We start from the raw sequence: 13,284 nt of genomic DNA on the forward strand, positions 1-13,284 counted from the left end.
TCTGCCTGCCTGCTGTCTAGGGGATCTTCAGTACAGCACTCTTATTGGAAGCATAACGTCACTGACAATGACTCCTAGATTTCCACATTTCCATGTGTACGTGCAAACAGTTTTCTGTCAGCTTTGGGGCAGTAATAACAAGCCGAGCTGACAGTTTTGCCATCAATACCACCACAAAACCCAGGTCCAAGCAACTTCTGTTCCAGAAGCGAAACTCTGCGGAGAAATTCACCCAAGGAGAGGTGTTTTTCAAGGGTACATGGGTTGAAGCATTGGTGCTACAAGTGTTACTGCCTCAATTCTGTACATTTAGACCAATAGCTGCCTTCTGAGTCTCTGCGATTGAGAAATCTATCCTATTGAGAAAGATTTGCTGCATATAATCCGAACTAAAAGACCAGTAAGTAAAGATCAGCCAATGAAACAAATCTAAAAAGACAATTGTAAGAGATTATTGCAATGCATTCTATTGACTGAGTCATCTGTTAGCTAGAATTTGTTGATGTTTGAAACATTAAATAATTAAAATGTGTCCAGCTAAGCTTCACTGATGGTTAAGCCATTAAGATGTAATGTATTTTTCTGTAAACTCATTAATTTTGATACTTTCCAGCAATTAACATCATTCCTGCACCCACTTGCTTTAATCCGGAAATGACAAGGAAATTATCCATTCCCTTTCTGAAGAACAAATAAGTGAATTGTTGTCTAGAGTCAAATTTTAACATCCTGGCTAACCTGAAGATTAAAGAATATACTCACTTAGGCTTGTCTCTTCATTTTAAAGTTTAAATAAGGGGAATGTACTTTTGGACATGCCAGGTGTTAAATAAATGCATAATCATAGAATCCCTACAGTGCAGAAGGTGGCCATTCAGCCCATCAAAAAAAACAACCACAATCTCACCTGGGCCCTATTCCTGTAACCCTACATATTTACCCTGCTAATCTCCTGACACTAGGGTCAATTTAACATTGCCAATCAACCTAACCCACACGTCTTTGGAGTGTGGGAGGAAACAGGAGCACCCGGAGGAAACCCACACAGACAGGGAGAGAATGGGCAAATTCCACGCAGACAGTGACCCAAGCTGGTCCTGTGAGGCAGTACTGCTAACCACTGTGCCACCGTGTCACCCCAATGTTTTCCTTTTAAAATGGCTTCCATCTTAAGTCAAAGTTAAATATAAAACATTGGGTAAATTCATGAAATCATTCTTAAGCCTTTACATTTATACCAGTATGACAAAAATCAGAGGTCCTCCAGATCTTTACAGCTCTTAACCCTTCTCTTAATTTTTAAGCAGCTTTGCTGAAACAAGTTTCTGAATGGTTTCAAAATGTTCCAAATTGCGACCATATTATTTGGTAACTGTTGCGAACTCTTCCGCCACTAGCTAATATACAATTGTTTAGCTGGTTGTTGCGATGCTAATATGGGTGGAGATCCCATGGGGGACCAGTACAATTTTGTTAAACTAGATAATGATTGAGATTATAGATACCAACTTTTAGAATAAAGCCACGGGGTTCCATTGGTTTTGACAAGTTCAGAAAGATAAAACAATTTACCCTGTGTATTCTGTACTCTAACATTCAGGGTAAATATCAGGTACATGTGAATAAACAGGCAAACACACCTCACTACATAGCAAATGACAGACGCAACCAAGATAGAGTCCATGGATTTTTCAAGAACCCACCCCAACGTCAGTACACACCGAGTCAAATAATCTCCTTGAAGCTCTGTGTCATGAGAGATTTCCGGCTTCACATTCAAAGATCCTTCCTCGGAATTCTGTCTAAAGGTCACTTCCATTGGGATGACTTTAATAGTAGCCCACCTATGTAATTTCAATCTCACTTCTGAGATTCCTCAGGTCTGCAGTTCAGCCTCCACTTACTGGTGCAATTTCAGCTCTTTACTAGACAGCTAGCTTCACTCAGCTGGGACTACCTCTGAGTTTCATCAAATTCTTGAACCCCAGCTATATCCAGATATCATGACTCTTCCTCTGAACCCTTTTTGATTACCAGGACTTCCCCTGAGCTGTCTTCTCAGAGCTAACCACAGCACTTAAGATGTAATGTATTTTTCTGTAAACTCATTAATTTTGATACTTTCCAGCAATTAACATCATTCCTGCACCCACTTGCTTTAATCCGGAAATGACAAGTAAATTATCCATTCCCTTTCTGAAGAACAAATAAGTGAATTATTGTCTAGAATCAAACTTTAACATCCTGGATAACTTTCACTGCATCGAGTTTCTTCCCCCTGTTCCTGACTTTCTCAAAACTGACCACCTCAAGAAAATTTGTTTACTGACAATGAAATGTTCTAGTGACCTATTAAAACACTGTGAGGGTCTTAGTCTTATTACTGTGCTGTAACCAATGGACGGGGCATTGGAGTATCTTGTACCTTAAACATTATAGCATGTACAGATGGCTAATTTCGCACCAAACAACACATGCAGATCAATGGATTTTATAGGGTTGTTTAAGCTAATGGCAGCAGTTTGTGCTGGGAGCAGTCCCATGAACTTCAGATGGCACACAATGCTGATCCTCACATGGCACTTAGCTTTCATCTGACTGCACCAGTGCCACCTATACACTGGGCAACTGCCTCAGCTGCAAGATGAAACTTGTGTGAGGGTAGCTGATGGTTCTACCATCCTTTAATGACTTGAGAATATCTTGCCACTCCTTTATCATCACTGGATCAAGATTTTGGAACTCCCTCCCTGACAGCACTTCACCATATGGGTCCGCAGCAGTTTGAGAAGAGAACTCACCACCTTCCCAAGGGCAGTTAGGGATGGACAACAATCGCCGACCTTATCACAAATGCCTGTATTCTGTGAGTGAAAATAAAAAAAAAGAATGCATCGTTACCAGTTCTTAAATGCCCAGACACACGTGGACAAAACCTACCAGGGGAATCTTCATCTATGCAAAGGACATTTTGGTTTTTTTGGTGGATAAACAACCGAATCTAATAAATGCACATGTTTAAAAAAAATTGTGGCCAAAATGTGCAAAGCCTTAAACCAAAAAGTAGTAATATACTCTAATTTTACCAGGCCTCAACCAAGACTTTGTTGCCCAGGTCCTAACTCACACCAAGTCCCAATCACCCATCACCCATGATCAACACTGGCTCCCAGTTAAACGCTGCCCCTTTAAAATCCTAGTTCTTGTTTTCAAATCCCTCCTTTGCTTCTTCCTTCCCTAACTCTAATCTCCTCCAGACCCTCTAAGACATCTGTGCTTCTCTGATGCTGGCCCCTGAAACAACACCCCAGTTAGTCTAGCATTGGTGGCTATGCCTATAGCTCTGGAATTGTCTGGCTAGATGTGCAGGTTAGGTGGACTGGTCATGCTAAGTTGTCCCTTAGTGTCAGGGCGATTAGCAGGGTGACGACATAGGGTTATGGGGAAAGGGCTTGGTTAGGATTGTTGTCGGTGCAAGCTCGATGGGCCAAATGGCTTCTTCCTGCACTGTAGAGATTCTATAAACCTCTCCTTTCTCCTTTAAAACGTGCCTTAAAAACTTACCTGGTCACCAGACATTTGGGCGGCTGACCTTAATTTTTCCCATGTACACCTTGGTGTCATCTTGTTTGATAATGCCTTTATGAAGTGTCTTGCAAAATGTTATTATACTAAAGGTGTTACATTTATACACATTTCTGTTATAAATTGAAGATATGGCGGGTCACATTGAGTTGACATGCATTATTACTTAATATGTTTAATCCAAGAAATTGAATGTAAAACATTGGATTAATTCATTAAATTTATACAGAATCATGTGAAAGTGATGTTTTTGAACAGGTTTGGGATGGTACCAAATGTCCTCACACGTTGTGGCAGATCCCAGTGGATATGAACACGCTGGAAGGAGATCCTGCTGATATTCACCGACTGTGCAAGCTAAGTGCGGATGTGCTGATTTATGATAACCACGTGGCAGCTGCAAACTCTCTCAAGGTACCACGTCTGAGCAAATGTAAAGTAATAGATAACTGCCTCTGAACTCTTGTTGTGGTGTCCAGGCAGTGTCACACAACCTGGGTGCAAAGTTTTTGACTGAATTCAGTTAAACACCTCAGCTCCTCTGTGTATGGTTCAGGTAGATCTCCTATAGCATGACTCCTAGTTAGGTCAAGAGGCCATGTTATTTTGGTGAGGCAAGTAATTTGTATTTTTTCTGTCACGTCATTACATGAGACCAGGGTTTGATTTGGCCACAGGTCAAGAGTTTACGAACTCCATGAACGTGTGGCTCTTTTGTTTTTCGGCTGCCTTTGCATACAGTTTTGTTCTTTAGTAGCCTTTCTGGATCAGGAAATTGGTAGTTGGACATCTTTGTAATACAGCAGTTACCTATCTAGAGCTCAGTTGTCTTTAGTGGATTTCTGCTAGATAATCCCACTCTGTATCTGCGGGACAATAGTTTCTTCTACCATCTTGTGTGAATGTCTCATGGAAATGTTCCTGATAGTGGGAGAGTCCAAAACTAGGGGTCATAGTTTGAGGATAAGGGGTAAACCTTGTAGGACTGAGGTGAGGAGAAATTTCTTCACCCAGAGAGTGGTGAATGTGTGGAATTCACTACCACAGAATGTAGTTGAGGCCAAAACGTTGCCTAATTTCAAGAAGAAATTAGATATAGCTCTTGGTGCTGAAGGGGTCAAGGGACATGGAGGCAAGTGGGGGATCAGGATATTGAATTTGATGATCAAAATGGATGGCGGAGCAGGCTCAAAGGGCTGAATGGCCTATTCCCACTTTTAGTTTTTGATGTTTCTATGAGATACTGAACGACATGGTTGCCAATTATTGTAAGATGTCCCTCAGCACCAGGTTAAAGTCCAACACATTTATTTGGAATCTGGTGTTGTGAGACTTCTTATTGTGTCCACCTCAGGGCGATGCTGACATCTCCACATCATGGCCAATTATTGTGGATAACAGTTTTAATGGACAGCTCATTAACTCTAGGGTGAGCTCAGTAACATATCATTTCTCTATATGTCAACCGCATAATTTCATCAATCTGTTTTAGCTCCTGTTCAGGTGACAGCAAAGATGCTGGATACTTTTGCGATTCAGCTCTTCAAAGTCCTGAACCTAATTTATATCGAGCTTCAACAGAAAATCCCCGCACAGTCAAATAGCCAATAATCCCTCATCCTGGCTGACTCAAATGCCCTCCTAATTAAAAGGCAAAATACTGTGGATGCTGAAATGAAAACCGAAACTGTTGTAAGTACGCAGCAGGTCAGGCAGCATCTGTGGAGAAAAAGGACAGTGGTGACGCAGGGGTTAGCACTGCTACCTCACAGAAGCAGGGACCCACGTTCCATTCCCTACTTGGGTCACTGTCTGTGCAGAATCTGCACATTCGCCCCATATCTGTGTGGGTTTCCTCCGGATGCTCCAGTTTCCTTCCACAATCAAAAGACGTGCAGGTTAGGTGCATTGGCCATGCTAAATTCTTCCTCCGTGTGCCCAAACAGACACCGGGAGTGTGGCAGTGAGGGGATTTTCACAATAACTACATTGCAGCGTGACACTAATAAATAAACTATTATTCACCAGAGCCTTGTGCATTGTGCTACAGTTCACTTTGCTGCTATTTGTTTGTAAAGGAAATTAAGGAGGTCATGGGCAGTTTAGCAGAATGGGTAAAGCCCTTGGAGTGGGAGGTTTTAAAGAAGAAATTAAGGAATGAGAGTGCAGACTCAATGGAAGAGATGAAGGGAGTGGGAGAACAGAGAAATCTAGTGGTTCCAGTTTGAAGGATGGAACGCAAGTAGAATAGTGCATTATATAAATATGAAAGCAAGCAGTATTTTTGAATTAATGAATAGGGCCCACACAATGGAATAATGAGATAACAACATATTTGTTAGAGTACGATGTGCTTGTTTGAGTTTTCCATTGTAGAAAGGATATTAAACCAAGAGAAATTGTTGAGCATAGCTTGCAAGGATGAATCTGGGATGATCCTCATTCACAGTACAATATCGATAGCCAGCCTTTAAAGTTTAAACTTAAGGTTTTTAAAGTTTATTTATTAGTGCCACAAGTAAGCTTACATTAACACGACAATGAAGTTACTGTGAAAATCCTCTCGTTGCCACACTCCGGTGCCTGTTTGGGTACACTGAGGGAGAATTTAGCATGGCCAATGCAACTAATCAGCATGTCTTTCAGACTGTGGGAAGAAACCGAAGCACCCGGAGGAAATCCATGCAGACACGGGGAGAACGTGCAAATTCCATGCAGATAGTGATCCAAGCCAAGAATCGAACCCAGGTCTCTGGCGCTGTGAGGCAGCAGTGCTAAGCACTGGGCCACTGTGCCACCCACATTCAATCATTGAGGAGGATTTGGGTATGACTGTTACAAGTAATCTGGAGTATTCAAATCATGTGGCTCAGGCAGTACAGCAGGCAGAAAATGCTTTACAAGTGCTGGATGCATCCATTTTGAGTTGGGAAGTCAACATTTATCTTAAACTTTATAAGATATGATACACCCACATCTGGAGCATGCATCTCCAGTCTGGAATCCACACTTTCAGAGAGATACACAGCTTCTACAGAGATGGTAAAGACATGTTAACAGGAAAACTGAAGGCATGAGGGGAATACCTGATGAACAGCAGCTAAGACTTCTAAGATTACAATTTGTAGTTCAGTTGAAGATTACAGATCAATCCATGGCCTTACTACCACTAAGCCTGAAAAGTTTGTTACTCACAATTTTAGTATTTTGCGTGGTCTTCAGTATAAACTGCAGATATTTGCTTCACGTCTCCATATTCGCAGCTTTTTTTCCATGTAAGATTGTTGATACTTGAAATGCTTTGCCTGATTTTGTTGTGATTGCTGAAAATGCAGTGACTTTTGGAAGACTTGTCAGAAACATTGTGTGATTTCTGTGTTTGTTTTGTCTGCTGTTATTGCTGTTCTTGTTTTTGATATTGTGCCGATGTGCTTTGCACTGCATGGCAACAAAGATAAATAAATAAGAAACATGCTTTATGAGAAGAGATTTGAGATGCAGAGACCATTTACCCTAGAGCAAATGAAACTGAGAGAAGAATTAATGGATTTTTTTCCTGATCATCTGAACTGTGAAAGGGTTATTATCTCTGGTTTGGAAGTTGCTGGCAAGAGATCGTCGGTTTAACATGGCTTGAGTTGTAAGGTTAGGACCATTATGCAGAGAATTGTTATGGTATGTTTTGCCGTGGGAGTCAGTTAAGGGAGGGATCACTGCATCTTTTAAGGAAAAGTGGATAAGTTGCTGAAATAGAGGAAAATTCAGTAGTTGATTGGCTTCAGCACAAACTGAAATGGCCGCCTTAGTTAGCTCGAAATGAGAGGACTAATTTATTAAGAGTTGTCACTCAGAGATATAGATTTTGGTTCAATTGATGTGAAGTTCCGAACATTTCTCCTTTACTGGTTCAACAATCACCCGTTAGTTGGTTGAACAGAAAGAATTGCTACAGGGATGCAAGGGGACATTGATAGATTAAGTGAGAGATGGAGTTCAATGTAGCAAAGTGCGATTTCATCCACTTCAGACATGAGAAAGATAGATCAGAGTGTTTTCGAAATGGCGATAAGCTTGGAGCTGCGAATGGGCAGAGGCCCAAGAACAGGAACAGTAAAATCTATATTGGATAGTCAGAAGCTTTTTCCCAGGGTGGAAGAATCAATTACTAGGGGGCATAGGTTTAAGGTGTGACGGGCAAGGTTTAAAGGAGACGTACGAAACAGATTTTTTACGTAGAGAGTAGTGGGTGTTTGGAACTTGTTGGCTGGGGGAGGTAGTGGAAGCGGATACAATAGTGACTTTTAAGGGGCGTCTTGACAAATACATGAATAGGATGAGAATAGAGAGATATGGTCCCCGGAAGGGTAGGGGGTTTTAGTTAAGTCGGGCAGCATGGTCAGTGCAGGCTTGGAGGGCCGAAGGGTCTTTTCCTGTTCTAATGGATAGGTTTTAAAAAAGAGGGAAGAAGGACTAATGGAATGTTGTTCCTTGTCTCAGGAGGGAGGTCTGGTGTACAGTGGGATGGAGGTTATATGACCTTTATTTATAAAACTCTGGTTAGAATCCATCAAGGGTATTTCATTTGGTTCTGCGAAATACACCTCAGTCAGAAACTATTTGCCATGGAGAAAGTTCAGCGTAAATTCACCAAAATGACACGAAGGTTAAATTAGGAAGCCATTTCTTTTTGATGGACGTTTGTGAGCCAAATGGGTTTTTATGACAGTTGATAATGGTCATAGAGTCATGGAGGTTTACAGCATGGAAACAGGCTCTTTGGCCCAACTTGTCCATGCCCCCCTTTTTTTTAAAACCCCTAAGCTAATCCCAATTGCCCACATTTGGCCCTATCCCTCTATACCCATCATACCTGTGTAACTATCTAAATGCTTTTTAAAAGACAAAATTGTACCTGCCTCTACTACTACCTCTGGCAGCTTGTTCCAGACACTCACCACCCTCTGTGTGAAAAAGTTGCCCGGCTGGACACTTTTGCATCTCTCCCCTCTCACCTTAAACCTATGCCCTCTAGTTTTAGACTCCCCTATCTTTGGGAAAAGATACTAAGTATCTAGCTGACCTGTGCCCCTCTTTATTTTGTAGATCTCTATAAGATCACCCCTCAGCCTCCTATGCTCCAGAGAAAAAGTCCCAGTCTATTCATTACCTCAACCCACCAAATCCTGGTAGCATCCTAGTAAATCATTTCTGCACTCTTTCTAGTTTAATAATATTCTTTCTATAATAGGGTGACCAGAATTGCACTCAGTATTCCAAGTGTAGCTTTACAATGTCTTGTACAACTTCAACAAGATGTCCCAACTCCTGTATTCAATGTCACTAGATTTTTAATTCCAAATTTTTTATTGAATTCAAATTTCACCATCTGCCATGGTGGGATTCAAACTCGAGTCCACAGAATGATTACCCTGGGTCTCCGGATCAGTGACAATACCACTACGCCACTGATGCCAAAGACAAATTGAGAAGTTGGTTTACATTGACCAGGTTTGTTATTCCCTTGAGTATGGAAGATTACGGATGATCAAATTGAGGTGTGGAAGGAGATTAAGGGAATTGTATGGAGAGTAACCATTTGCTTTGGTGCGGGAGTCCAGGCAAGGGGGCATAATGAGAGTTGGGCTGTTCATGGTGATGTCCAAATACAGTTTATAGAAAGGGAGTTCAGTATTCTGCCATCAGAAAGCTGCTGAGGTTAGGTCATCAGAAAATTTCAAACCTGCAATTGAAAGATTTTTGTTTGGCAAGGCTGTTAAGGGATATAAGGATGGGTAGGTGGTGCTGAAATAACGAGCAATCATGATCTAATGGAAGGGCTTGAGGGGCTGAATGGCCTACAATTGTTTCCCAGATCTGTAAAATATCCTTTGCAGATAGGAACCGTAAAAGAATATCTGAGCTTACAAAGCAACAGCAAAGATCCTCATGAATAAGTTAATTGAACACGTGAGTGGCAGTGTGTGGGATGGACACACAAATTCATATAGTTTCCTATTTGAAGAAATAAGGATACGATTTGTAATGAGGCGGTGCTTTGTTTTTCTATCGAGAGTCGGGCTTTTAATTTCTTTCTGAGCCAAGTGTTTGTGTTGTGCTAGCAGTTTGAAATAAATTACAAGTCATTTAAGCCAACCACAACAAAAAGCACGTGGTGACAAGTAGCTGGATATGTGTCTGAATTGTTTTGACACAGGCCAGCAGTCACACTGCGAATCCACATGCACCACAGTCTTGTCAAGTTGAGCACATGGGCCATGTTACCTAGCTAGTGCCAGTCTGAGTAATTAGAAATGCATTAGAATTTCAGATCTGTTCTTAAGCTACCCACTAAATGGTACATTTGAAATAAATAAAGGAAATCTGAAGCACAATTTTTCAAAGTGGATTTTTACTTTGAACGTGAGATTTTATGGCCTCACACCCGAGGTCAATGGACGTTTCTCTTGTCCATCCTTCACCCACTCCGATTCCATAGCGGGCAAGGTGGTAGAATTCTGGCACACATTTGTGAGACACAACTTCACCACACTTGCTGTTCATAACCAGAATACTGCTCTCCACCTCGGATTAACTCAGCCCAATATGCTTATGGGCTGAGTCAAATTCTGCCAGGACTGGAAAGTGCTAATAGCACATGAGTAAGCATATCCACAGAATGATTGTGAGGTCCAGACTCAGAATTGGATGTGTCGGGAGTGTTCCGATGGTAGGAATGGAGAATTGAGTTTTAAAAGGATGGGACCCAGTTAGGCTAGTGTGTATGTGTTTATGTATGTGTGCACGCAAGTGTGCATGTCTTAATGTGTGTGTGCATGTTTGTGTATGAATGCATGTGTATATATGTGTGTGTGCATATGTGTGTGCATGTATGCCCATGTGTATGTGTGTGTAGGCATGTATGCATTGATGTGGGTGCGCATGTGTGTGTGTCTATTCCTTCCCTTTAATTACATCAATGCTATCCACCTCAACCACTCCCTGGGTATAGAAAATTTTCTCGAATGACATCTTCAATTTGTGAGCCACAATCTTAGATTTATGTCCTTCAGTTCTGATCTCTTCCACACTTGGGAAGATCTTCTCTACACAGATCCTAAGGAACATTTTCATAATCTTAAAGATTTTGATCAGGTTAAGCTTGGCATTCTCACTGAGAACAAAGAAACAGTGTTGCAGCTTTTTCACTTGGTGTGCAATGCTGAGGCGGTAGTTCAGCCTTTCTCCAGACTCCATCCCTCAGTCCCTCCCTCCCCCCGCACTCCTCTCCATTCCTCCTACTCCCATTGCCACATCTGTTTATTTTACAGTCACTCTCATTCATTCCCTGTCCCAGTCTGCTCCGTACGCAATACTTGTGCTCATCTGATACCTGGGCGTGCAAAAACCACTGGATCATTGCCAGCAGTGTTGTCCCTGGTGAGGAAGTCAGTTTGTGATGTTTGGCCACTATTGTGGTCGAGATCAGCCAGCTCAGTCCAGACTGGAGAGCAGGCCTGTCTGCTAATGGTTCAGTGTGTTGTCGGCTAAACTCAGGGAGTCACTGCAGCAAGAGCTTGCTGTCTGATGAAAGTTGAAGGCAACCATCCCTGCTTGCAGAGGTTAATGTGCAATTCAGTTCACACTCATCTGTTATGTTACAGGAATTGATTTGTATTTTCATGCTCTGTTTGTTACGCCAGCAGACTTTTGGGAGATGAATTTCAAAAAGTGAGACCAGGAACCTCTTGCAATTGTGAACCCTTTTATTTTAATGGTTTTTAAAGTAAAGTTTATTAGTCACGGTAAGGTTTACGTTAACGTTGCGATGACATTACTGTGAAATTCCCCTAGTCGCCACACTCCGGCTCCTGTTCAGATCAATGCATCTAACCAGCACGTCTCTCAGTCTGTGGGAGGAAACCACAGCACCTGGAGGAAACCCAGGCAGACACAGGGAGAAAGTACATACTCCACACAGACAGTGACCCCAAGCCAGGAATCGAACCCAGGCCCCTGGCACTGTGAGGCAGCAGTGCTAACCACTGTGCCACCATGCCATGAAATGGAGAGAGTGGAATCTGTGCCCCTGTCCCATTCTATAACTTTCCTGATTCCCGGCAGGCTCACGCAAACCAGCCTCCCATCCATTGACTCTGTCTACACTTCCCGCTGCCTCGGCAAAGCAGCCAGCATAATTAAGGACCCCACACACCCCGGACATTCTTTCTTCCACCTTCTTCCATCGGGAAAAAGATACAAAAGTCTGAGGTCACGTACCAGCTGACTCAAGAACAGCTTCTTCCCTGCTGCCATCAGACTTTTGAATGGACTTACCTTGCATTAAGTTGATTTTTCTCTACACCCTAGCTTCTACTGTAACACTACATTCTGCACACTCTCCTTTCCTTCTCTACGAATGGTATGCTTTGTCCTTATAGTGTGCAAGAAACAATACTTTTCACTGTATACTAATACATGTGATAATAAGTCAAATGAAATCAGTTCACCCCACCTTTGCCTGCATAGTAGTTCCTTTCTGTCGCTTTTAACCGAAACAGTATTTAAATTGAGGTTTAAGGTGTCATTTCTTCAGTGTGTTTTTGGCTGGCAGGCTCGGGTGGCTGAGGTAGGCTGTTTGCGAGTGAGCTGAGCACTTGGCCTGTGCCAGATGCACATTTGCTAATGTGGGCCAGATGCAGCCACAAAGGGCTGAATGGCCTCGCTTGGGGGAGTTCTGTGATTCAGAAGAAGAGGCACTGCCTGTGGAAACCGAAACCCTGGTCACTTCCCTGTTGTACATGGTAAACGCTATCGAACCACCTTCACCCACTGAAGAGAAGCGACTGTCGAGGGGGGGCCCAGGCTGGTGGCAAGCAGTGAACTGTGAATGTGCATTCATGGAGCTGTGACGCCCTCTGCTGTCAGTACTGCCAGGTTCCAGGAGAGTAATACAAAAATACCAGATCTTTAAAATCACAGTGCCGAAAAACTGATCGTAATGGGTCTAATGTGATGTTCTTTTGAATGTATTTTTCAATATGTTTAGATTCTATGTACAGTGCCCACCACTTATTTCCACCCACAGTCATGGGAGGAGGGTGTTGGGGAGGGAGTTGAGGTTGGGAGGTGCAACTGTCTGTCCCAGTTAGGACACTGATCTGGGAACTGTATTGCAGAGAGGATGTGAAGGCATTGGAGGGAGGTGTACAAGAATGGTTCCAGGGATTTTTTTTTTACTCATTCGTGGGTCTTGGGCGTGGCTAGCTGGTCAACATTTATTGCTCATCCTTAGTTGCCTTTGAAACTGAGTGGCTTCCTAGGCCGTCTCAGAGGGCAGTTAAGAGTCAACCGCATTGCTGTGGCTCTGGAGTCACATGTAGGCCAGACTGGGTAAGGACAGCAGATTTCCTTCCTTAAAGGGCATTAATGAACCAGATGGGTTTTTCCAACAATCAACAGTGGGTTCATGGCCATCAGTAGATTCTGGAATTCCAGATATTTTTTATTGAATTCAAATTTCACCCTCTGCTGTGGCAGGATTCGAACCCAGGTCACCAGAACAATAGCTGAGTTTCTGAATTGATAGTCTGGTGACAATAACACTAGCCTATTACAGGGAGGAAAGGTTGGAAATTTGAGTCTCTCTTCCTCGGAAAAAAGAAGGCTGTGAGGAGATTTTGATAGAGGTATTCAAAATCC

General features: G+C 42.5%; 1 protein-coding gene across 1 annotated transcript in view; it reads left to right on the plus strand.

Annotated features, from left to right (window-relative positions):
* pot1 (protection of telomeres 1 homolog) overlaps window positions 1-13,284 on the plus strand; it is a 333,590-nt gene that overhangs the window by 253,287 nt on the left and 67,019 nt on the right. The window contains exon 10 of the mRNA XM_080190783.1: window positions 3,844-3,999. Within this exon, the coding sequence (XP_080046909.1) occupies window positions 3,844-3,999 (156 nt within the window). The remainder of the gene's footprint in view (window positions 1-3,843; window positions 4,000-13,284) is intronic.

The sequence above is a fragment of the Carcharhinus amblyrhynchos genome, chromosome 6 (assembly GCF_965287045.1).
Source record: "Carcharhinus amblyrhynchos chromosome 6, sCarAmb.v2.hapA, whole genome shotgun sequence".
Lineage (NCBI taxonomy): Eukaryota > Metazoa > Chordata > Chondrichthyes > Carcharhiniformes > Carcharhinidae > Carcharhinus > Carcharhinus amblyrhynchos.